The sequence below is a fragment of the Natrix helvetica genome, assembly GCF_964273705.1.
Source record: "Natrix helvetica genome assembly, chromosome: 13".
In the NCBI taxonomy this organism is placed as follows: Eukaryota; Metazoa; Chordata; class Lepidosauria; order Squamata; family Natricidae; genus Natrix; species Natrix helvetica.
Window position 1 is genome coordinate 15,285,867 of NC_138557.1, and position 25,831 is coordinate 15,311,697.

Consider the following 25,831-nt stretch of genomic DNA (forward strand, 5'->3'; position numbering starts at 1 on the left):
ATTTTAAATCGTCCACAGATAGCTAAATCTTCTAAGGCAGGGGTGTCAAACTAGATTTCATTGAGGGCCGCATCAGGGTTGTGTATGACCTCGGGGGGGGGGGGGGAGCTGGGAGGGGTGTGGCCAGCTCGACGTCACTCCTGTCGGGGGCGCTTGTGATGACCTGAGTGCTCTGCCAGCGAAAATGGGCTCGCGAGCTCCATTTTCGGCTGTGACAGCCTCCTGCAATCCTCTGCCACTGAAAATGTAAACTCTGTTTTCACTGGCAGCTGGTTGCAGGAGGCCTTGGCAGCTGAAAATGGAGCTCAGGAGCCTATTTTCGTTGGCAGAAGCACCGCGGGCCGGCCCTGCGCTGTTTCCAGGGTGGCCCTGCAGGCCAGATCTAAGTACCCTGCAGGTCTGATTCAGCCCCCGGACCTTGAGTTTGACACCCCTGTTCTGAGGAAACATGCTTTCTCTCCATACCCCTGGGTCAAACCCTCAACTGCCTGAAGCTGGATGATAGAACATCAAACAATCCTAGCAGTGGTGAAATTCAATTATTTTTTGCTACCAGTTCTGTGGGCGTGACTTGGTGGGCGTGGCAGGGGAAGGATACTGCAAAATCTCCATTCCCGCCCCACTCTGGGGCCAGCGAGAGGTGGCATTTGCCGGTTCTCTGAACTACTCAAAATTTCCACTACTGATTCTCCAAACTACTCAAAATTTCTGCTACCGGTTCTCCAGAACCGGTCAGAACCTGCTGGATTTCATTCCTGAATCCCAGCCATTCTCCTGAACTCTTTTCCCGGAGTGCATGGTCCAGAAATAACTGCCAAAGACCCACTTTTCCAGTATTAGCATCTACCTGCCACAGTGTAAATTGCAGTGATGACCAGCAAACCAATGACTGCTATGTAGAGGTCCCAGTGCAAAGCCTGTTGGATGAAGAGAGCCCCAGCATACATGTCCACCTGCAGGAGAAAGAAACATCAAACATTGAAATCTCAGTAACCACCTTGCCTTGAACTGACTCCAATTAGAAGGGAGTTGGCCAAATGTTGTGTTGTATTCCCTACACCAGGGGTGTCCAAACTTGGGAACTTTAAGACTTGTGGACTTCAACTCCCAGAATTCTGGGAGTTGAAGTCCACAAGTCTTAAAGTTCCCAAGTTTGGACACCCCTGCCCTACACTAATGGTTGCACATGGGTATATAGATCGATAGTAGTCCCTCTTAGAATCCATGGGCTGGAAGGAATCTTTGAGGTCTTCTAGTCCAATCCCCTTCCCAAGGTAGGAGATCTTATTGCATCCCAAAGAAATGAATGCCTGATCTTTTCTTGAAGGCCTCAAGAACTCCACGAGGCAAGTTATTCCATTGATTAACTGGTCCCACTGTCGGGAAATTCCTCCTCATTCCCAGGTCGGAGCTCCCTCTCATGAACTTCCACCTGGTGCTTCTTGCCTTGTCTCTATCCTGCCAAGAACACAATGAAGTTGAAAGGAGATGTCCTTGTTTGCTGTATGCACTTTAATGACAATTTTCTCCAAAGGAAAATTGCTCCCTTTGGTCCTGCCCTAAGAACGAGATTAGGAAGAATTAGCCGGCCCTGGCCAAGTGCTTAAATCCTAAATAATTACTCTTCTCAATTATTGTCTAAAAGGGCATTACGGTATGTCTGACCTTTGTTTCAAGCACAGTAATTATTAATTGGCTGATCAATATTTGAACTATTGATTGAGGCGATCCTCCTTATCTTTTTCTACTTCGATCTGGCTGTTGCAAATGAGAAAGCTAAATTTCTAAATGTACCTTACATTTGAAAAGAGTATACACTTCCTATTAAAGGTAGATGGTCAAGGCGTTCCTGCAGATGTTACTCCGCTAGCTGTTGCCGATTTTACGGGATGGTACTCATCTCGTTTGAAGACCATTGACAACACTGTTGTCCAAAGACATTTCAGCGTGATGACATGGAGAGCTATTTCCTCCACACCAAAGTGGTTCCTATTAATCTCACATTTGAATGCTTTCGAACTGCTAGGTTGGCAGGAGTTGAGGCAAGGATGGGAGCTCACCCTTTCGCATGGCACCCAGATCTCAAACGTAGGCTGCCGGCTGACAAGCCCAGCATCTTAAGCACTGAGCCACTGGAAGCCCGCACTTCCTATTAAGCTTTTTAATACTTCTGAATTGATTGCCATCACTACCAAATCTAAATGATATTTCTATCCTGATATATTTAGAAGTGGCTTAAGCATTTGAGCTGTTTCTTGCCTTTTACATCCCAGCTAACATAGATTTACACAAAAAGTAAAAAAGAAAATTGCTGAGATTCCTTGGTATATGAGTTGCAAACAATAAATTACAAGAAAAAAAGTCCTCTTATTCAGTGTCCCATTATTTCCAAGCTGGAATTAAGAATGTGTGTGGGTGCCATTCAGTGGTACAAAACTGGCACAAAATATCGCCATTGTTTGGATGAACAGAAGAAGCCTAGAAGGGTTTAGATGTTTCCTTTGAAGCTGATTGGAAATGTCTTAAGCTCTTAACTCTGTGACTATAATGTATAGTCAAAGTGGAGCAAAGCCACTTTGAAGAGAGCTATTTAAGGACATGGCAGTTGTGCCCACTGAACAATGTACACACTTGGTCAAACAGAACAAGTAAAAAGCAGTTCAGAATTTTGGCACAAACTTGGGGCAAATTTACCAACTCTGATTTTGTGGATAAAAGTCTTTTGCTGACCTGGAGTAACACAGCTCTCCTCTTCCAGTAGGTTTGTAGTTGTTTTCTATTTTCTTTAAACTGGTCACCCCATTATTAGAAAAAAAATGTTGAGGCTTTGGAAAAAGTGCAGATAAGAGCAACTAAGATGAGGAAGGACCTGAAGACCAAAACATATGAATAACACTTGCAGGAATTGGGTATGGCTAGTCTAGAGAAAAGAAGGACTGGGGGGACATGATAGCAGGGTTCCAATATTTGAGGGGCTGCCACAAAGAAGGGGGTATAAAGTCTCCTGCTTGAGCATGGGGTTGGACTAGAAGACCTCCAAGGTCCCTTCCAGCTCTATTCTGAATTGAATTGAAAGCCCAGTTTGAAATGATTGCATCCTCTTAACTGTCAGAGTATAAAACCTGGAAAAACGTTGTAACCTTTTGGATAGAAACCAAATGTTGGGACGCCTACCTAACCCAGCTGAAGGGGCATCTTTCTCTCGGTGGGATGGAGTGTCCTCTGTGGTTAATAAATGACTGAAGCAAAAGGTTAGCCAGTTACTCATTAGATGGGAGTAGTCAAACAGAAGAGCAAATGACTAAACGAGAGCACTAGGCCATCTTCGGTGCCTGCCTGTCCACACACACACCACGTTCCATCGGTGTGGCAATTCCTTCACATCTCTCTCTGGGGAATAAATTTTCAAATAGGAACAAAACAAACCACTGGAAACCAGCAGCAAACAAATCAGGTCAGGAGGGAGATGCTGGACTCAGGCCTACAAACTTGGACATCTACTAAATCAGGGGTGTCCAAACTTGGGAACTTTAAGACTTGTGGACTTCAACTCCCAGTTGAAGTCCACAAGTCTTAAAGTTCCCAAGTTTGGACACCCCTGTACTAAATATTAAAAGCTTTAACTCCAATGCTTTGTGGTTCCATTTTAAAGCAACATTTTTAATTCTTTTTATTTTTCTTGAAGGGTCGTATGATGCAAGCTAACCAAAGGAATGGTTTGAAGATGAAATATTAGAATTCTTAGGGCTTCTCCCAGGGTTGACTGCTGGGTGAGTCTTAGAACTCTTTTGGAAAATAGTTCTTGGTGAAAATGTTATGAGAGCATCTGCCCTCCCTGCGATCTTTCCAGGGACGTGCGGTCAGGGGAGGCAGGGGAGGCAGAGCCTCACCTCTCTTCATGAAATAATAATATATAATAATAATATCCACAAGGGAGTTTCATATATATAAGAGGAAGAGGAGGGAGGAGGAGGAGCGCGGGGCGGTGCCAGCTGGGCAACCGGCGGAGGCAGGAGGGTTCTCGGAAGCGCCAATAACCTTCCTGCCTCCACTGTACTTTGCGCACTCCTCGCGACTGCAATAGACGTCCAGAAGTGGCAGGGGCTTGATGACGTTGCTGCAGCTGCCATGCGCGGACGAACGGAAGTAGCCAGAGTGGCGCCGAGGCAGTCCGGCGGACGAGTGACTGAAGATCAGACTGCCTGATCCTCCATCGCTTGCTCGCTCTTTCGTCCGCCCGGACCCCTCGGCGCCACTCTGGTTACCTCCGTCCGGCCGCGCCCAGCAGCGACGTCATCAAGATGAAGTGGCTTGGAGGCGAAGTGCTTTTCAGTGCTTTTCTGTGCGTCTGGCGTTTAGGTAGATAGCCGGATGTCCTAAACGCCAGATGCACAGAAAAGCACTGAAAAGCAGCTGCTGTTGGGGATCGCGGAGTGCGAGCCGGCGGAGCGCCCTCAGGAAGGCGGGGAATGGGATCACATGTGCTGGAGGCTGAGGCAGCCTCAGCCTCCAGCACACGTGGTCCCATTCCCCGCCTTCCTGATGACGTCACCAGCCTCACCAGCCATAAACCTCACCGCACGTCCCTGGATCTTTCAGGTATGGACCCAAATCCTAGATTCCTTTCGTATCCTGATCAAGGAAAAGGAATCTGGAAGACTTGTAGTAATACAGGTGGTCCACAAATTACAATAGTTCATTTAAAATGACTGTTCATAGTGACAACAGCATAGAAAACAGTGACTTATGACCATCTGTTCTGAGCCAGCTCCCCAAAGTTAGGAACCCCTGAAGTAGGCCCAGTCAAAGCCACAAGGGAGGCAGCCAAAAATCTCCTCCCAGAAAATGACCTTGTATTGGGGCAGGGGGCACCCCAGCAGCTCCAAGAGTTGTAGGCAAGCTGAGTGTTGTGTTCAGAATCTCTCCTTCTAGGGATGTGCTGCATTTTGCATCTAAGGCCAAAGTGGGACCTCTGAGCAGGGGAGGGGCATGTGTTCAGACCCAGCTCCCCAAACACGACAAGCCCTCTGTAGCTGAATCAATGGTTCCTTTATTAGGAGCACCAGCATCCCTTGCAAAAAGGTTTCTCTCGCAGACTAAAAAGTCTGTCCGGCAGGGAGATGAATAATTGTCTGCCGTATCCTTCTCCACCTCCTGCCTTTGATCCCCAGAGCTAGGATGGGGCTTTGCTAGCAAAAGTGGCTCTTCTGTCCCAAGGACCGGGCCATAGGTTTCCACTGCTCTCCTCTCTTCTGCCTTCTGCGCATCTGCGTGTCAGGCACTGGACCCAGCTGTTCCTCCTCTTCCTCATCATCCACCTCCAGATCTGGGGGCTGTTGACTCTCCATCTGAGGGATGACAGACGGCCTAGGCTCCGCCTCCATCTCTCTCTCTCTCTTTCTGCCAGCTCCATTCCCTCTTCCCCCTCGGAGCTCTCGGGTTGCCTTGATGCTCACCCTGACTCCCACACCTCCTCCTTCCTCCTCTGATTCGGCTGCTGGAGACCACCACAGCCTATGTCCCAGGGAGAGTTATCTTTTGGCACCCTCCCTCCACTCACCCTGAAGCCCCTAGTTCATCTGCGGCTGTTTCCTTAGCTCACACATGCGCATTTCCTAGGATTGTGAAGCCAAGGAATACATGGGACTCCTTTGGAAAGAAGCTTCCCACAGGTGTGGTTTCCATGCCCGCCTTGCTCATCTTTTAGCCTTTGGATCCAAAGACCTTCCTAACCCTAACCCTTCTGTATCCTGTCAGTTTGCCACGATGCTCGAGAAACATCAAAAGTCACTTATGAAGTCTATATTGACCTACTCTTTCCAAGCCAGTTCTGTTCTGTCTCCTCTCGCCTCCTTACTTACTGAAATTTTGGTGAATATATAGATAAACAAGTAGAGAATTGCAAGGAAGATCTGAATCCTTTTGCCACCAAACCGTCTCTGCAAATACTCTGGCATGGTTGTAACCTGGGAAGGACGAAAAGAATGACATCTTTACCAAACCGTAGCTTTGATTTGTTGTGAATTTCTTTGCAAAACAGGCTGGGAGACGAATTATTTCACAGCCAGCACCCTTCACCCCTCATGTCTTCAACTTCCCCAGCAACAGAAGCCCCCGTGAGTCCCTATTTGGGTTGGCTTTTAATGTCTTGCTAGCTACCCAAAGCCACTCTGGTAAGTTGTTTGCCAAATAAATTGATTAAATAATTACAGGAAATTCTCGACGTGCAACAGTTTGTTTAGGGACCATTGAAAGTTACAACAGCACTGAAAAAAGTGACTTTGGATGGTTTTTCACATTTATGACTGTTGCAGCATCCCATGGTTACCTGAACCCATCAGAGAAAGTTAATACGCAAGGGCAACAACGGAAAGGAGGGAGGATGAGGAGGGAGGAAGAAAGGGCAAAGCAGAGAAAGAAAGGGTGGGGAATTTAGAGTAGGAGAGAGGGTAAGAAGGAGGAGAAGGGAGGAGGGAGGGGAAGAGAGGGGAAGAAGAAAGGAGGAAGGAGAGGAGGAAAGAAGAAGGCAGAGAAGGGAGGTAGAGAAAATGGAAGGAGCAAGGTTGTTGCAAAATAAGATGGAGGCATGGGGTGACAAGAAAGTGACCCAAACTGAATTGTATATGTGTGTAAAAATAAATATGGAGACTAATGATGAATAGACAAATGTTAAATAGCAACTCTAAAAATGTATACTTGTAAATGAACTTGAATGGGAAAAATAAAAAAAAACTTTTTAAAAAATCCAGATGCAACTGGGTCATGTTTATGATTTATGCAGCGCCCCAGGGTCAAATTCCCTTTGGCGACTTTCCGACGAGCAAAATCAACGGGGAAGCCAAATTCACATTTTTGAGGCCGAGCACATACATGAAAGGCGCATGGGTGAGCAAAGTGCATGCTTGGAAGGTCAGGTGCATGCGTAGAAGATGCCCACACACCTATTTTGCATGTGCACAAAATGGGTAGGCACACGCAAGGCGAACCAGTGGTAACGAAATGTGCAACCCACGGATGCAGCAGATCCAGCACTGACCAGTTCCACATGCCGTCCGTTGCCTGCATGAGCATCTTGAAGTAGGATATTATGGGCACCTTGGGGGCCTTTAAAGAAGCTGAGACCCAGGGATGCGTGAAGATGTGCGCTCAGGAACTGGCAGTGACCGTCTTTGGCAGGAGCAGGGCGAAGAGGTGGCCAGATGGGCTTGCTCCAAGCGCTTTTAAGAAAGGAAGGCAGGTCTTTCTAACCCCTGTGGACAGGCAGCAAAATCCCGGAGGTGCTGCCATATTGCCAGGTGAAAGTAGAGGCGGAAGAAAGAGCAGGTGTGATAAAGGAGGGCTCAACTCTCCAGGAGAGCAGAGAAGGCTTTCTGGGCACCGACTTACTTACCCCACTTGCAAGGTAGATGGGCACAAACAGCCACGCCAGCACCAGGACACAAAACATCCCCTAAAGAGAGACCACAGAGCCATTAGGAAGATGGAAGCCTCCTCCCTCCGAAAACCTGCCGATCTACAGGGGCACCTCGCCCGCCACCCATTGGCAGGGCAAGCCAAGAGATGGTGGCCGAGGGTTCCCACAAGCAAATTCAGCTTCATTTTACGTCTGCACATCAATCAATCTGGCTCATTTTGGGCGGATTTGAAAAGGGAGCCAAACTCATGTCTAAAAATCAGCTGGCCAGTGCCCTGACCGGACAACGCCTTGCGTGCCCTCAGAAATAGCTCTGCACGCCATAGGTTCGCCATCACAGCCCTACACCATTCCAGACAAGTGTCTGTCCGGTCTCTCCTTGAAAACCTCCCAATGATGGAGCACAAGTCCCGGAGGAATATACAATATTCACACCATCTGTCCCTCCAACCCAAAGGAGCAGTACAGTTATAATCCTGCACTGGGACCCCAAAATAAACTGGAAAATGACACCACTGGGGTGCTGCAATGCAAAGCAACTGGTCACAGGATGAGGCTTCCCCACCCCTCCTGGCACTGCTGCTACTTAACACTCGTTGCTGGCAAGCAAAGTGGATGCCAGGAGGAAGGTGGGCAGCCTGGCATTAGTGAAGCCCCAGTTTCACTAATGGGTGTAGTTCTCTGTGGAGACCTCTCAAAAAGTCCCTGCCATTTTTCAGAAAGGGATCCTGTGCCCAATCAGTATCAGCTTCAAGGACTTGCACCCACAGCAAGAATAGGTTGAGCAAAATAAAGTTTTAAAGTTTTAATGCAAGAGAAAAGATCACCAAGGTGCTGTTTCTGCAGAGACCTCGATATTTAGGAAGGATCCCCCTTGCCTCTCTGATCCTTGATGGGGAATGAGTGAAAAATGGATCTTTTTTTTGTTCAATGTTGCCCACCCACGCCCACGCCACCAGGAGCACCAAAAGCCTCCTAAAGGCTATGCATGCCCTTTTTGTGAAAAAAACAGCCCTTTTTCACACTGTTTTGGGGCCATTTTCAGGCCAGTTTTGGCCTGATAAACAGCCTGAAAACGCCCAAGAAATGGTCTGAAAATGGCCCAGAAAATGGTCCAAAAGACAACCTGAAAAATGCCCTGAAAACAGTCCCCAAATGTCCAAAAACAGGCATGCATGCGCTGGCCAGCTGGTCTTTGGTTTTTCGGTGCTCCAGCATGCACAAATGCACGGACATATATGCACATTCTTGTTTGGGCACTGGGTGCTGAAAAGGTTTGCCATCATTGGTATGGGGTCTCCTGCTAGAATAGGGGGTTGGACTAGAAGACCTCCAAGGTCCCTTCCGACTCTGTCTTTCTGTTTCAGTGTTCCATTTACTTGTCTTTATACTCTGGGCGTGCAAAGGCTGACTCAATCCCAGATGCATCCAGCCAGGCACCAGATCAGAGTAGAAGGAAGATCAGCTCTTCACACAAAAGACACAACTCTTGTTGACCTCTTTAAACAGCTGCTGGAAAAAATCTCCTCTTCTTAATCAGCCCAATCAGGCCCGGGAGATAGAGAGAGAGATAGAGAGGAACCTTCAAGATTAGGGAAGACTTTGCCCCCTGCCCTGTGCCAGTCCTCATAAAAGGGGCCATAAAAGCCACACTCACATTCCATTCGTAGGCCGTGGCAGCAATCCCAGAGGCTGCACCGGAGCCAGCCAAGCCGATGAAATGCCCGCTGCCAACATTACTGGCGAACAGGGAGGCCCCCACCTGTGAAAAAGATACAGAGGATCATCTTGGTGAGGATCTCCAGTGCCTTCTACACCTGCCTTGAGTGCAAAACCTGCCATTGCATGGAAGTGGTTGAAGGGTTTCTGGATCACCTGTCCTGATCCAAGACCTAATTTCTCCATTGGGATGCTTCTCTTGACACTATAGGACAGAGGTCTCCAAACTGGGCAACTTTAAGACTTTTAAGGTTTTCATTATATCAGGGGATACTGAAAGCTAAAAACTCTTAACAGATTAGCAGAGGTGGAAGAGACCTTGTAGGTCATCTAGTCCAAATGCCTCCTGCCCAAGCAGCAGTCCCTATACCATTTCTGACAGATGGCAGTCCAGTCTCTTCTTAAAAGCCTCCACGGATGAAGCTCCCACAAACTTCCGAAGGCATTGGTTGATTGCTCTCACTGTCAAGAAAATTTCTCCTTATTTCTAGGTTGAATCTCTCCTTCATCAGTTTCCATCCAATATTCCTTGTCTGACCTTCGGGTGCCTTGGAAAATAGCTTGACCCCCTCCTCTCTGGGGCAGCCCCTCACATATTGGAAGATGCTCTCATGTCTCCCCTGGTCCTCCTCTTCACTAGACTAGTCAGGCCCAGTTCCTGCAACCGTCCATTGTATGTTTTAGCCTCCAGTTCCCTCATCATCTCGGTTGCTCTTCTCTGCACTCTTTCTAGTTGCCAAATTTGAAGACCTGCTATAGGAGAAACTGACACTCTCACTGCTCCTCCTGGTTTGTACACATTCAGACAACCTGGCCTTTGTCAACTTCTTGTCTATCAACAAGACAGTCTTCTCCGGCTCCTTCAAACTGAGGTCTATGTCAGGGGTCTCCAACTTTGGCAACTTTAAGATTTGTGGACTTCAACTCCCAGAGTTCCTCAGCCACCAAAGCTGGCTGAGGAACTCTGGGAGTTGAAGTCCACAAGTCTTAAAGTTGCTGAGGTTGGAGACCCCTGGTCTAGGTGACTTAGAGCTGGAAGTGGAAGGCGGTTATTGGGAGTTGAAAACCCAAACAAAGAACGAAAGGGACCTATCTATCAGGAGTCACTTTGTTGTAGTGGTGAAGGCACCAGGCTAGAAACTGGGAAATGGTGAGTTCTAGTCCTGCCTCAGCTAGGTAACCTTGGGTCACCTAGCTCTCTCTTGACCCCAGACAGAAGACCATGATACAGGTGACCACTTCCGAAAATGTTGCCAAGAAAACCTCAGCGACTAGTCCAGGCAGGGGCCTCAACAAGAGACCGATCAGAACGCACAAAATGTTTTGTGTGATTCCTCTACCCAAATCTCTCAGGAAACAAAACATTTTGTTTCTTTATTTTCTTTTTTTTCTTAAAATTTTTAATAGGTTTTACAATTATTACCCCCCTTACCCTTCCCTCTTCCCCCATCCCTACCCCTCTTCCCTCCCTCCTTCCCCCCGACCTCCCAGAGCAAAATACAGGGTATAAACATTTAACAACCATACGCTAACATCAGCTAACTAATTTTAACATGTTACCATTCTTGTGCTTTAACTCCCCCTTTATTAAACTAACTTTAAATAAATTGTAGCATTCCTTATGCCTTCATTCATAAACTAACTGAATTTTTTTAGTCCGGTATTTGTTTTGAATATAGTCAATCTATCTTCTCCAGTCCAGATTGCATTTCTCATCTGAGTGGTCCTTCAGATACGCTGAAATTTTGGCCATCTCTGCTAAGTTTACTACTTTTAATGTCCATTCTTGGATAGTGGGCAACTCTTCCTTCTTCCAGTATTGCGCCATCAACAATCTTGCTGCCGTCGTTAGGTTCAAGATCAAATTAGTCTCTATAACAGTACAATCTGAAACTATGCCTAACAAAAACAACTGGGGTGTGAACTTTATCCTCTTTTTCAAAATATTTTGAATAACCCACCATATTTTAATCCAAAATGCTTTAACCTTTTTACAAGTCCACCAAATATGGTAATACGTGGCACCAACAAAACATTTTAGAGAAGCTGGAATTGGAGGCAACCTACCGGCCACCAGACCATCTCGCCTCCGGCTAGGAAGTAACCCTTGACGGTGCTCCGTTTTGTCTTCCACATGGACTGAAATATTAAAAGACAACGAGTTTATTTGCTGAGAGTATGAAGGATTCTATGATTCTATCCCCCCCATCACCCAAAACTAACAGGCAAGTAGGAGCGAATATGGGAAGGGTCCCATTTCACTTTGGGGCAATTCCTGGGGCTTCCTGTTTTTGGGAAAGCCAACAAAGTACCAGGCTGCATAAACAGAGGGATACAATCAAGATCATGTGAAGTGTTAATACCACTTTATAATGCCTTGGTAAGGCCACACTTGGAATACAGCATCCAGTTTTGGTCTCCACGATGTAGAAAAGATGTGGAGACTCTAGAAAGAGTGCAGAGAAGAGCAACCAAGAGGATTAGGGGACTGGAGGCTAAAACTTATGAAGAACGGTTGCAGGAACTGGGTATGTCTAGTTAATGAAAAGAAGTTCCAGGGGAGACATGATAGCAGTCTTCCAAAACCTCAGGGGTTGCCACAAAGAAGAGGGAGTCAAACTATTCTCCAAGGCACCTGAGGGTAGGACAAGGAGCAATGGATGGAAACTAATCAACGAGAGAAGCAACTTAGAATTGAGGAGAAATTTCCTGACAGCTAGAAAAAAACTAACCAGTGGAACAACTTGCCTCCAGAAATTGTGAATGCTCCAACATTGGAAGTTTTAAAGAAGACGTTGGATTATGATTTGTCTGAAACGGTGTAGGGTTTCCTGCCTAAGCAGGGGGTTGGACTAGAAGATATCCAACTCTGCTATTCTATTCTAAATAGGGATGTTGAAAGAGAAACAGGAGGAGGAAGAAATCCTTCTCTTCACTCAAGGGAAGAACCAGTTTTACACCTTCAGCTTGCCGGTTGAGCATTTCGTAATGTCAAGTACAGTATCCAGTGCTGAGACAGGTGATTTTTAATTCATGGAAAAATGCCTATCAAAGAACCAGTTTGTGTTGGATGTTGGGCCAAGATGGGCCACTGAGCCACAGCTCAGAAGATGCTTTGGGTAGAGGGAGGGGCACCTGCCATTTTGCTGGTTTCCTTGAAGAGAGATGGGGAAGAGATGGAGACTAAGACATATGACGAACGGTTGCAGGAACTGGGCATGGCTAGTCTAGTGAAGAGAAGGACCAGGGGAGACAGGATAGCATCTCCCAATATTTGAGGGGCTGCCACAGGGAGGAGGGAGTCAGGCTATTTCCCAAAGCACCTGAAGGCCAGAGAAGGAATAATGGATGGAAACTGACCAAGGGGAGATTTAACTTAGAAACAAGGAGGAATTTCCTGACAGTGAGAACAATCAACCAATGGAACAGAAGTTGCCTTCAGAAGTTGTGGGAGCTTCATCCTTAGAAGCTTTCAAGAAGAGACTGGACTGCCATCTGTCAGAAATGGTGTGTAGGTAGGGTCTCCTGCTTGGGAGTGGGGTTGGACTAGATGACCTACAAGCTCCCTTCCACCTCTGTTAATCTGTAATCTAACCTTTGGAAAGGGAATCCCTTAGAATATTTTGGTATATTCTTGGTAGGCTGGTTGTGTGCCAAGATGCTCTGAGGTTGGCAGCCTGGCAGAGCCTGAAGAGCGTAGCCTTGTTCCAGCCTCTTGTGAAAACAAGTGAGGCGGGAGCCATGAAACTATGCAATCATTCGATTGTTGCCCTTGCACAGGCTCCAGGCCAAGGGGGTGGCACTCTGACCTGGCAGAGGGTGCCAGGGGAAAAGAGAGACTTCCTGGATGCCACTGATCAAGGGCAAGGATCCGATCTCATATTACTCTGCAACATTGCAAGTTGAACTACAAGGCTGGTCTGGTAATGAGCAATGCCACCAAGATGACAAAGCTTGCCTTTCATAGCAGGAATTGTGAGGGGCTTAGCAAGTGTTGGTCTCTGCAAACCATGTGGCTGGGAAAATACTTTGCTTGACCCAGGATCTGGCTACAAAACTTGTGAAGTGGGACGCTAATGCATTTACAGAAGATATTTTGCAGAACAGAATAGCATAGCATAGCATAGAATAGAATTAGAATGGGAAAGAATAGAATAGAATTAGAATGGGATAGGATAGGATAGAATAGAATAGAATAGAATAGAATGAGAAATAATAGCATAGCATAGCATAGCATAGCATAGAATAGAATAGAATAGAATCTGGAACCTTTGAGATCTTCTAGTCCAGCCTGTACAATTTCAGATAAGTGACTTCTTAAAAACCTCTTAAAAACAGCTCTCTTCTTAAAAAGCTCCAGTGACAGAGCGCCCTCAATTTCTGGAGGCAAGCTGTTCCACTGGTTAATTGTTCTCACTGTTAGGAAGTTTCTCTTTAATTCCAGGTTGCTTCTCTCTTTGATGAGTTTCCAACCATTATTTCTTGCCCTGCCCTTCTGGTGCTTTGGAGATTAATTTGACCTCCTCTTCTTTATGGCAGCCCCTCCAATACTGGAGGACTGCTATCATGTCACCCCTAATTCTTCTTTTCTTTAGATTAGCCAGGATAGATTTTGTGGGATTTGGGGAGTCACAGGTTAAGCTGCTCTTCATTCTTGGCCTGATCCAGAAGAACAGCAGCTGCTGTGATGCGTCCTCCAGAACAGGAACGAACCACAGGTCTAATCCCTGAGCTGCTGTCTAGCTTCTATGGGAAGTCTGTCCACCACTATCAGCTCCTATAAAAGAGCAACCTCAGGTGGGCGAGGAGAGGGAGGGACACCCAGGACATGCTGCTCTCCTTCAGACCTAGATGGCCCCAGAGGACTTTGGCCCCAGAGCTGGAACGAAAATGGATAAAAGCGGAAGACCGCTAAGCCCATTGAGAGCAATCCAATGAATTACGCTCAAGTTTATTTGACTGAAAATTCAGCTCAATTAAATCACACTTCGATTTTTGTCCTGCCTTGGCCCATCTCTGCTTCTGGGGGAACGTTGACTCTGCTCAATCTCAAGAAAGCTCTAGAGTAAAACTAGATGCGTCCCCCCAGTGGAGGAGCAGGAGCTGACCTCTGGGGAGATCAAAAAAAGTCAAGCTGGCAGCCACAGATGTGCAGTGGTAGCCACCATCCACAAATGCCCTGCATTGGGCAAAAAAGAAAAAGAAAAAGAAAAGGCCTCCAGAATAGTCTTTTAGAAAAAGGACGTGTTTGTATGTCTATTCAAATCCAGGCAGTCACCAGGAGTTAACAACTGTCTCTACACCACACACGCACACACATGCCTCTTAAGGATGAGTGATTTCCAGCTTCCGGATGCTCCTTTGTGTCCCCAGGGATTTGCTAGCAAAGATTTAGCAGCAAAAAGCAATGGAACTGCAATGCACCTTGGATTAGTTCAACCTAGAGCCCCTCAATAACCTTTAACTCAACACAAATCATCCACTGGAAAATCCCCGGCTTAAGTGAGGTTATGATGCCACAGCCTCCCCACCCACAGCTGAGGAAGCGCAAGGGAAGTATATAGAATGTTACATATAGACTGAAGAAAAAAGATGTGTGAAATAATATAAATGCACTTTTATAAAGTTATAGTTATAAAAGACTTATTTGTACAGACGAAAGAACAGCTATGTAAAAGAAGTGTAATGTGTTGTAAAGATGTGAAGTTTGTGTAAACAAAATAAAAAGTTTTTTTAAAAATAGACCAAGATATGGGATGCTGTGTCCCCAGAAAGACCCCTCACCCCACTTCCTATGCTGTGACCCCTAAGGAGAATTAACCATGACATTTGGGGGCTCTCCCTAAAACACCCGCAGAGCTCAGTGGAGCTTTCTGCTTTTTGTGCCCAGCCGATGCCCGCGAGAAGCTCTCCTTACCCACAGGCCGACAGCCAACACAAAGACGAAGTACAAAACCAGGACAACAATATCAACAGCCTCCAAGGTTCTCTGGGGGAAGGCAGTCCAGCTGCTGGGGGGCGGAGACGGGGGGCTGGTACCGCTTGGCTCCATCGCTGCTGCTCGCCCTGGCTGCCAACTGCCTCCCCTGCCCAGTGCGTGGATCTGCGGGACGAAAAAGAGAACCAGTGAGTCAAATCCCTTCTTCGGGGAGAGGCAGTTCCGTCCAGCGCTCTTGCTCTGGGTTTGAGTCCGGCAGGAGTCTTGTTTATTCGCTATGGTAAGGGGGGGGGGGAGAAAGAAAAGCGATTGTGACAGATTCTAAATTAGACCGACTGGCTAAAGTGATGCAAAGGTCATTTTATTTGCTTTTGGACAGCTTTATTTGCTTTCTAATCCCGCAAGAGAGAGAGAGAGAAAAATAACAGTGCCCGGAGAATGGGCCCATTGTTGGCATGTTGAGGCAGAATGCCTCCGTTCTACTCTTCACACCCCTTGGAGCTCCGTTGCACTAAATCAAATGCAATCTGTAGATCAAGCTATGCAGCAAGAAGCCGAAACAACCGTATCTGTCGGAAGCCTCAGGCATTTCTCTGCTCTGTGCCGACCGACAACCAAGAACAGTTCTGCGTCAAGTTTTCAGGATTGGCTTTCTAAATGCAAGAACCATGATGGCGAATCTATGGCACGCAGGCCAGAGGTGGCACACAGAGTCCTCTCTGTGGGCACGTGCGCTGTTGCCAGCTGGTCTTTGTGGGTGCTGGAGTGCCAGAAAACAGCCTGAAAATGGCCAAAAAATGGCCAAAAAACAGACAGGCATGTGTCGTCCAGCTGGTCTTCAAGTTTCCAATGCTCTGGCGCAGGCACATGCGTGCATGTGTACAAGCATTCCGGTTTGGGCACTCGGTGCTGAAAAAGTTAGCCAACACTGAGCTAGAATGTCGAACCCTCACGTTGGACGGGGATCTAGAGCCCATCAGGGGCAACCACTTCTCAAGGCAGGAATTAAAACACCCCCAACCAACTTCAGCCAGCTGAAGACCTCCAATGCAAGGGACTTCATCCAGCACCACCCTCCTCCCAGGTCATTGGTCCCACTCGTGAACTAATACAATGGACCCCACTGTAACTAATAAGGAAGTAGACAATACCGGAGTAACAAACCCAGGGATGACATAATGCAAAGGAGTCCCGGGGCTACAGGAGGGGGAAGGGGGGAGAGTCAGCAGCCCTCAAACATTGGAAGCAATAACAAAAACTTCATCCAAGCATTTAGCAAACTTTTTCCCTCACTGACTTACCTTCAGTTCGGCAGAGGAAAAGAGGGAGCCTTCCTCTAAAGTAAAGATTTTGCAAAGATTTGGGGATCCAGGGAGAAGTCTCTAGTTGTCGAGATTCCGTTCCTTCTTGGTGCCGGAATCTGGCGAAACTGCAGGAAGAGAAGTCCCACCACAAGCGGTTGTCTTATCTGCTGAGGCCAAGGCTGGGAACAGAGTCCCAGAAAATAAGTTTTGGGAGGCTAAACTCCTGTTCCCGTCACCTTGTGTTGTGTTGTGTTGTGTGGGAGTTTTCTGAGAGCAGACAAACAAGTTTCTCTTTGTAGCTGAAGGAGGCACTTGGAGGGTGAGGCTGGGAGCCAACTCATCACCTTGCCCGCTGACACAATTTTCTTTATCTCTCTCTCTGGCCTGCCTGCAACAGGAAGGAGAGCCAGCTCCGTTACTCTGGAAGGTTTCTGGAGGTTTTGCACCACAGGGCTGATCTGGAAATGTTCAGGAAGGGGGCCAAGGAACACCAGAACTTCAGGCACATTGCTGGCTGCTATGACAGAGGACAGAAAAATAGGTCCCTTTGACTTGAGTCTCACGGAGGAAAATTACTGGCATAACCCTGCAGGATGGAGCTTTCCTGGGACCGGCAAGGGGTGCCCCAACTGTTGGGGGGGGGAAAGGACAGACTTTGGGGCTGATCTAGCCAGAGGTTTCGGTTTAATAATGTAAATTCCCCCTGCAAGACCATCTCGTATCCCCAAAAGTTTATGTCCTGTAATTTCAACAATAATAGAAAGCATTCTTCCATTTGAAGCTACTTTGGAGAATGAAGTTCCTTTCTATCAAATACTATTTCCGTCATTTTTCACCTCCATCTATGAGAGATGGTTTTTTTTTTTTTTTTAAATAATCTCTTGCCTGCAGCCATTTTTACAGTTATTTCGTGTTTGGCAATGACACAGAGGAGGGGAATGGGGCAGAGAGAAGCCACTCCTGCCTGAAATTCTGCTGGGAGGAAAAACAGATTTAACTCAGCCTTACAATTTGTGAAGAGCAGCCCTGCTTGCCAACACCAGAGGGGGTCAGTTTTTTGGGGAGGGTCTTTCTGCAGCTGGATGGGAACGTTAGTGTTGCCCTCCAAGCCCCAGAGCCCAGATGAAATACCTAAGCGAGGCGAAGGGTGGAAGGCAATAACTGTCTGCCTTGCCCCACACCTGCCCTCCGAGGGAGCATCTGGGCATCCTCCTTGTCCTTTGGCAAAGAGGAGGTTGAAGAGGTCCACCAAGGTTCTTCTTCCAGTTGCTGCCCAGAATGAGCTGCAGGAGGCCACGCTATGCTAGGGGCAACCATGCATGGAAAGGGATCCCCTGGATGGAGAGGGAGCCAGCAATCCATGGGGCTGGCCGGGGCTGTGATTCTTGCTGCCACTCTGTTTATACTTCCCCACCAATGGTGCCCCCAGACCTGGCAGCGATGGCCTCACAGGCCTTTTGAGATGCACCCCGACTGGGGTTCAAGGCGCTCCCACAGATCCGAGCCAGGAGCAGAGACTTACCATGCTGCCCAGGGGCTCACTCCAGCCTCGTGTTCGGGGCGACCAGCCTCCTGCCGGTTTGCAGGGTGGCTTCCAGATGCCAGCGAGAGAATTCAATGAGGCTCTTTCACAAGTTCACAGGCGTGAAAGGGGGAATTGATAGGCAGGGCACATGGACTCATTGGCCCTGCCTTTGATGCCGCTCATGAGTCGGGCTGAGCTGCTTCTTTATCAGCCTTTGGGGGTCAAACTCCAAAGTATCTTATGCCCCCCCTCCGAATAATCATGACAAGAGAAAGGAAGGGAGGGAGGGAGAGAGAGAGAATGGATGAGTGTTGTAGAAACTCCAAAGACAAGGGAGACCATTCTCCCAACAAACGTCTGCATGGCCTCAAGGACGAACTCCTACAGTTCTGGAAGGTCGCTTGTCCAGATCTCTGCACTTAAAGGCAGCAGACAGTAACTTTGATTTCTGTTTGCAAGTCACTCAGCCGCAAACTTCACTGTGTCATGCAAAAAAAAAAAAAGGGGGGGGGGAGGCAAGGAAGTTGTTCCAGATCTCCATTCCGTCATTGTTAGCAAACTAGCAAGGATATACGTAAAAGCAGCTTTATCTTGGGTTGTTTAAACATTGCTTATACAATGATTGTTGTAGTAACAAGAGAAGAGGCTTGTAACTGTGTATTACGTGTATTACATAAGCACTGCACTAAGTGGCAGCTGATTCCACCTTTTTCTAGACATCCATCTGGGGCAAAGTCACGTTCACATGACTCAGTCCTTGATTGCACGCTCCAATGGCTTGCACAACTGACCCCCATGTTGGTGTTGCTGGAAGGAAAATCCAACCGGTTCAGTTCCAAGTTGGGAGAAAGATGCTGGAAACAACATGGAGGCTGAGTGGAGAGAAAGCTTATGGATGAACAGAACCACACGCACAAAGACACCGTGCAGTCCTGGGTCAGCGGAACCAAACGGTTGAAGGAGTGGATGGATTTTTATACTTTCTGTAATGTTGAAGTTTGGGATTTGTGCAATATGGGCTTTGTGTTTCTAAATGGGGATTGGGCAATTCCTATTGTGGCTAATGGCTTTCGTCCTGTGTTCGCTTTTGTTAGCTGTCAAACTTTGCTGCAAGGAGCTTCGAAATATCCTGTCTTGAATGGACTTCTGCCGGCAGTGTTTCCTTTGCTTATGAATGGAGCCATCTAGGTAGTTGGTTTCCTCTTTCAATAAGCTCTTCATCTGTTTAAGTGCCGGCATCTACTGTGGGCTGTTAAGAAAGACTGGAGGCTGCTTTCTGCCTCTAAGAACATGTCTCTCCATTTTTCCTTTGAGGAAAGGTAATAGTCTGCCTCTTAATAACCCCTACAAATATTTCATTCTTCTATACCCATACCAATTATTTATTTATTTATTTATTATTCATATTTATAGACCGCCCCCTCTCCCGAAAGGGAATTAAATCTTCCCCGCCCATCCGTGCATGTGTGTGCAATCCCCCCCCCCCCCCCGGCACATGCACGACCTCCACCCAGGCTCCGGAGGCTTTCTTGAAGCTGGGGAGGGCAAAAACGGCCTCCCCTGGCCCTCCGGAAGGCTGAAAATCAGCTGGCCGGCGCATGCATTCATGCTGGACCTGACAAATGGCGTGCTAGCAAACATGGCTCCACGTGCCACCGGTGGCAAGGGTGCCGTATGTTCTCCGTCACGGTTCTAGGGGTTGGGGGGAATTCCCACAGTGTCAACAGAATGGTGTGTTGGTGTGGCTTCTTGCCCAGGTCTTCAACTTTGAAGATTATATTGCTCCAGACCCACTTTTAAGGCTGGAGGGGATGTTAGCAAGAATGATCCAACTTTTACATCTCCCTTCAGGAATTCCCAGTGTGGAACTTGGTCTCAAGGTGAGGTCCTCTTTCTAGGCACCCACAGAACATGCTCAGGAAAACCATGATAGCAAAATCAGAACCTGGACTGGTTTTTATATGCATCGTGGCTGCAGCAGACATAGAAACCACGGTGTTTTGGCCACACCGTTGGCCACACTGCCCTCATGAATTTTGACTGCACTCAGCCCAAATATGAAGAGAAAACGTAGCAAAAATACTTTATGCACAGAAATGGAAGGATACTTTGATTCCCACAGTGGATGAATGGCTGCAAAAATAGATGGCATTAGCAGAGATGGCTAAGTCAACTGCTTTGATTAAAGAAAAGAATACAATTAATTTTGTTTCTGCTTGGAAATCACTTCTGGATTTTCTGCTTAAGATGAAACTTTGATTTGGGGTTTTGCTGAACAGATAGATTTGTTGTTATAGAAATGGCAAGTACATTAAGGTAAAGGATGAAACTTTCCCTTGAACATACATGCTAGTCATTCCTGGCTCTAGGGGATGTTGTTCATCTCCGTTTCAAAGCCGAAGAGCCAGCGCTGTCCGAAGACGCCTCCGTGGTCATGTGGCTGGCATGACTCAATGCCAAAGGCGCACGAAACTCTGTTACCTTCCCACCAAAGGTGGTCCCTATTTTTCTACTTGCATTTTTACATGTTTTCAAAGTGCTAGGTTGGCAGAAGCTGGGACAAGTAGCCAGAGCTCACTCCGTTACAGGGTGCTACGGATTCAAACTGCTGAACTGCCGACCTTCTGATCGACAAGATCAGCGTCTTAGCTACTGAGCAAAAGTTGGGGTTTTTTTTTTATTCTTTTACCCCACACTTTCTCCTCTTCCCCTTTTCTTCTCCTATTTTCCCATTATCTTAATTTTTCTTTGAATTTCTGTATTGTATATTTCGGTAAACTAGTGAAATACTTGAACCAGAAAATGCCACTCCCGCCATAGTCTCGTATTCTGGACGCAGCTCTTAAGGCTTTCAACTCAAGAGCAATGAACTAAATGCAGGCAGCTTCTTGGTGGCCACAGACATCCCTTGAGCATGCTGGGGGAGGAAATGGCCCGACGGCAGCATTCCTTGGCAACGTGCATAGTTTCATGTCATTCTGTTTGTCTTGCTTATTTTAAGCATCAACTGGGAAGTGATGGAAAAAGACCAAGAGGGAATCCTGCCATCCTTTCAGTCATAAGATTTCAGCAAATATTGGCCAACCATTCAGATATATGCGCTTGCAGAGATAAACATGGGCTTTGCCAGAGGTTGAAAGTTTCAACATCTGCCTTTTGCACACTGCCAACTGGGTCACCTTCGCAGGTGTAGGTGGATTATAACAAACATGTGAGTTGAAAATCTACCAGTGGTGGGATTCAAACATTTTTACTACTGGTTCTGTTGGCATGGCTTGGCAAGCGTGGCAGGGGAAGGATACTGTAAAATCCCCATTCCCTCCTGATCAGCCGGGACTCGGGAGGCAGAGAATAGATGGGGGCGGGGCCAGCCAGAGGTTATATTTGCTGGTTCTCCAAACTACTCAAAATTTCAGCTACCGGTTCTCCAGAACTGGTCAGAACCTGCTGAATCCCACTTCTGAACTCTACTGTGATCCCATTTATGGCTTGACCAATAGGCCATGGACAAGCTATGAAGTGGGTTTTGCAAACCGCAACAGCAAACAAACCACATTATACTTTAGTAAGAGGGGCAACCAGAGCTCATATTTGTGCCACAACTTTCTTTATAGATAGGGGTGCCCAACCTTGGCAACTTTAAGACCTGTGGACTTCAACTCCCAGAATTCCCCAACAAGCATGGTTGGCAGGAAAATTCTGGGAGTTGAAGTCCACAGGTCTTAAAGTTCCTGTTGTGGTCCGCCAGCGGCCAGCAGAGACCAACTGGCCGGTGCACGCATGCCTGTTTTGGGGGCGGTTTCAGGGCGGTTTTCAGGCAGGATTTGGCCTGAAAATGCCCCCAAAATGCCCAAAAAACAGCCTGACAAATGGCCTGAAAGCAGCCCAGAAAACGACCCCCCCACAAAAAAGTCCATTTTTGGCTTTTTTTCGGTCTGTTTTCAAGCCATTTTCAGGTGATTTCTCGGCTGTTTTTGGCTGCTTTCAGGCCGTTTTCCGGCGCTCCAGCACCTCCGAAGATCAGCTGGAAAACAGAAGAGCACCTGGCGATGGCACACGTGCCCACAGAGAGGGCTCTGAGTGCCATCTCTGGCACGTGTGCCATAGGTTCGCCATCACGGGGATAGGAATTCACCCGCCTGCTGTGTGCTATATTTTGTCTCCGGGTAGCAACTCTGTCTGGTGCTGCTAGAGAAGCACATCAAGAGCAACTGCAGCACAATTTATGCCACACGGACGGGAGAAAAGCACAACGGTGTCTAGGAGCAAAGAGCCCATAATAAACCATCATCTCATTCGCACAGACGGCTGGCTTGGATCAGGTGTCGAAGGACCCGATGGCCACAAACGGATGCCATTTACAGGTGTCGCTACAGAGAGAATAGTTCTTTATTACATGGTAGCATCATAAAGATTTGTACACAGCGCTCACGTCTATACACAATTCTCGGGGGCCACCTTCAACCTTGGAAAAAACATCACGAGAAAAATAGTGTGCCCGGAAATGAAGAGCTTCGCCCCTCCGCACGGCCTTGCAAAAGTTACAAGGAGAGCAAAACAGGGACGAGAATCACCAGCGTTATCATAAAGCAACCTTGAAATACTTCACGGCAGCTCTCTGAAAAGTGGAGCTGAGCTCCCTACGGATCCCCCAGAACAAGGAGGGCCAACGGGAAGGAGGCATCGAAATAAACAGCAGAGAAGCCCTTATATATCCGTGTTCAATAGGGAAGGAAGGCGTTGGCTGAAATGGCCTCGTTGGGGTTTTTATTTCAACAAGAAGAGCGGTGAGTCAGAGCCCACTAAGGCCCCGTTATTGATGGTCTCGGTTTCGCCCAGGCCAGGCTGACATACAATAATACAATAGGAGAGTTGGAAGGGACCTTGGAGGTCTTCTAGTCCAACCCCCTGCCTAGGCAGGAAACCCTATTCCGTTTCAGACAAATGGCTGTCCAACATCTTCTTCAAGACTTCCAGTGTTGGGGCATTCACAACATTGCTGCTATTGATCGCAGAGGCACGCAAGGAAAGCTGGGCATGGGGCTTCTCCCATGGTGGACAGACCAGGAGATGCTGGACTGATATCTGAGGGGGCCTTTTGTTCATTTCCAGCTCCAAGCGTCTCCACTAAGGGGCTAAGGGAAAGGCTTGGTGGGACACTCAGTGGGGGGAACCCAAGGGATTGGGGCATCTCACTGGCCTGATGGTTTCCGGGAGCAAAGAGCTTGCTCTGTGCTAAATGTCTATGGAGATTCTCCGTCCTCCAGGGTGGTCCGAAAGGTGCTTTTTCAAAGGGGCAACTGGACTTTCTGTTTTTTTCTTTGAAGACGTTTCTTGGATGAGAAGCGAAATGTCCCCAAAGAAAAAACGGAAAGTCCCGCTGCCTCTTGGATAAAACACCCTTGGGACGTTGCTCTCGGCTAGGGAAGCTTGCCACCAGGCAGATCTGAAAGGGCTCCGCTCACTGGCGGGCTGCTCTTACCGTCACTACCGGTACGCGGCTCATGGGGCCGTGCGATCTGTTCGTGCACTTGCGCTGCGCACGCATGTGCAATCCACCGCCCCTGCGACACCCAGCTGTTTGTTGGGACTCATTCAGGTGCTGCCCGCTGTTCAGGCCTGTGCACTGGCCGGTTGCTTTGAAAACAGGTATAGAAGGCGGGCGGGTGGGCCAAACAAGCCACCCTACCGGTATGCTATCAGCTGCTCCCGGCTACTACCGGTATGGCCGTACCGGACCATAACCCACCACTGGCTCCGCTAGGACTGGGGGATGCTGGGCTTTGGCCATGAAAACTGATGGGCTTCTTGGAAGCTCATTCTTCTACTTCACATCCTTCTCAGGGTCTGTCATGGCCCCATCGGAACTCGGAAGAGGAGGAACTGGGACCGTCCGACAGGGATGGCATGTCTCCCTTGGCATACTTGGAGAGGCCGGGACCTGAGGATGATGCTGTCCTAGGCCCCTCAGGCATGGGGGGAGGTGGTCGACCAGACAGAGAGCTGCCTGCCTTCACCGACACAGGGGAGGATCGGCGGCAGACAGGCAGTGGTGCTGATAGGCAGCAGATCCCCTTCTGATGAGGAACAGCTTCCTCCCCCATTTGTTCCAAGGGCACGGAGAGGGGAGTGTAGGCAAGTGCAGAGAAGAGCTGCAAGGCTACTCGGGAGAAGGCCGCCCCACCCCTCCTCACAAGGAACACCTGAAGTGGAGTGACTTAAGGAGAAGCCCTGGAGAGTTAGCCTTTGCCAGGAACAGTTATTTTGGATTACGCTGCACTCCCCCCACCCCTGGCTTTGACTCATGGTCTTGCCATTGGCCTTTGCACCTGAACTCTGTCAGCCTGCACCCTCTCTTGGGACTTCTGTTGTTGTTTATTTTGGGGGGACTATGGGTGGCTGCCTTCAGGGGAGTGTGGGGTGGAGCCTTACCAGGCCTTTGTAGGGCCATGTGGGGCGGCTTTAATCAGACCAATAAAGGTCTCTAGTGAGCACGCTGGGCCACAACAGGGGAAGGAGAGAGGGAAGTGGATGGGAGGAGAGGAGTAGGGGAAAGGGAAAGAGAGGGAAGTGAAGAAGAGGAGAGTGTCAGGTTTGTGAAAGATGCCCTAATGACAGAGAGGGGAGAGGAGGAGAGGAAAAGAGAGGAGAGGGAAGGAGAGAGGCAAGAGGAGAAGGAGAGAGGGATGGAGAGGGAAGTGGAGGAGAGGAGAAGGAAAGAGGGAATGAGAGGGAACCAGATGGGAGAATGGAGGGAAGGAGAAGGAAAGAGATGCTGTCATTGTAACATTGAAAATGTGATATATTATAAAGGAGAAGGTATACTTTTTTTAAAAAAAGGGTCACTGCTTGGGGATAAAAGGAAGGCTGATCCTCACACAAGCTGCCCTGAACTCCTCAAGGAACTCTGAGTTGGCAACCCAACAAATCAAGTAGCCAAAACATCAATAAAAGCTATTCTACTCCCAGACATTTGACCGAGAGACAGCAGACAACAAGCTGGTGTGGAACGGGCACCAGATGCTGGGTCGGGTGAGGGCTCTTCCCCGCTTTTGCTGCCATTCGCCTCTAGAGAGTGAGGGCTCCAGCCCCCATCCTGCCTGCGGGGGTCACTTCCTTGAGGGGGTCTGTTTTCCCAAGAGAACTGACCGGAACGAAAGATTCACTGGCTGCCTTCGCAACCACCGGCGTGGACGCCTGAAGGCCAGGAGGCAGGAGAAGGGAGCAAAGGGATCCCGTTGTGCCGTTTTTCCTTTGGGGCACGAGGCAGCCCCAGGACAGTTCGACTGTTCCCAAATGCCACCTGCAGGCTTGGTGACGGCTCCCTGAAATAAAGGGGTTCCCAGAAAGGCCATGAAAAGTAAGAGGAAAACTGGGGCAGTTTGTCCATGCCTCTTTACACCTTGGATTCTAGCACTCGAGTTTAGCAAACACGGAATATCCCGGTGGGGGGAAAAATTGTCTCTGATGCGGAGAAGTGTGTAGAAATCTGCAGCTAGCCCCCCTCTCTTTTTTTTGAAGGCAGTTTCCATTGAAATGGGCACAGACACGTCCTTCTGCTGGTCTCCAAGAAGAAACTTCCTTTGCAGTGGCTGCCAGACTGGACCCAAAGCAGCCCAACTGGGGGCAAGAAAGCACCGTGCTGCAGTCTTCCTCCAACCCTCCAGTCACCAGGCAAGGGGAGGGATCATCTTCGGGCTGCACAAGGGCTCATTGGCCTGCACATCGTTGAAGGCCCGCTGTGGAGAGAAGAGAAGTATAGAATCCTAGGGCTGGAAGGGACCTTGAAGGCCTTCTAGCCCAACCCCTGCCCAGATAGCCAGCCATCACAAGGGCATTCTAGGCCAGGGATCTCCAACCTTGGCAACTTAAAGACTTGTAGACTTCAACTCCCAGCTTTGCTGGCCAATGCTAAGTGTTGAAGTCTGCCA

General features: G+C 48.2%; 2 protein-coding genes across 4 annotated transcripts in view; both read right to left on the bottom strand.

Annotated features, from left to right (window-relative positions):
- The window catches only part of SLC5A11 (solute carrier family 5 member 11), a 41,364-nt gene extending 24,590 nt beyond the window's left edge, over positions 1–16,774 (bottom strand). The window contains exons 1-8 of one of the 3 annotated variants that reach the window (XM_081966009.1): positions 16,612–16,774; positions 16,373–16,500; positions 15,051–15,236; positions 11,201–11,272; positions 9,072–9,176; positions 7,391–7,450; positions 5,862–5,966; positions 848–953 (exon numbers count right to left, since the gene is read on the bottom strand). In XM_081966009.1, the coding sequence (XP_081822135.1) occupies positions 848–953; positions 5,862–5,966; positions 7,391–7,450; positions 9,072–9,176; positions 11,201–11,272; positions 15,051–15,185 (583 nt within the window). In that variant the 5' untranslated portion in view covers positions 15,186–15,236; positions 16,373–16,500; positions 16,612–16,774. Of the gene's footprint in view, positions 1–847; positions 954–5,861; positions 5,967–7,390; positions 7,451–9,071; positions 9,177–11,200; positions 11,273–15,050; positions 15,289–16,372 lie in introns of those variants that run through there. The other 2 variants (XM_081966008.1, XM_081966010.1) reach the window with 2 other exon arrangements.
- Positions 16,775–25,133: 8,359 nt separating this feature from the next.
- GRID2IP (Grid2 interacting protein) overlaps positions 25,134–25,831 on the bottom strand; it is a gene marked incomplete at its 5' end in the record, with an annotated part of 106,945 nt that continues 106,247 nt past the window's right edge. The window contains one exon of the mRNA XM_081966004.1: positions 25,134–25,639. Within this exon, the coding sequence (XP_081822130.1) occupies positions 25,568–25,639 (72 nt within the window). The 3' untranslated portion in view covers positions 25,134–25,567. The remainder of the gene's footprint in view (positions 25,640–25,831) is intronic.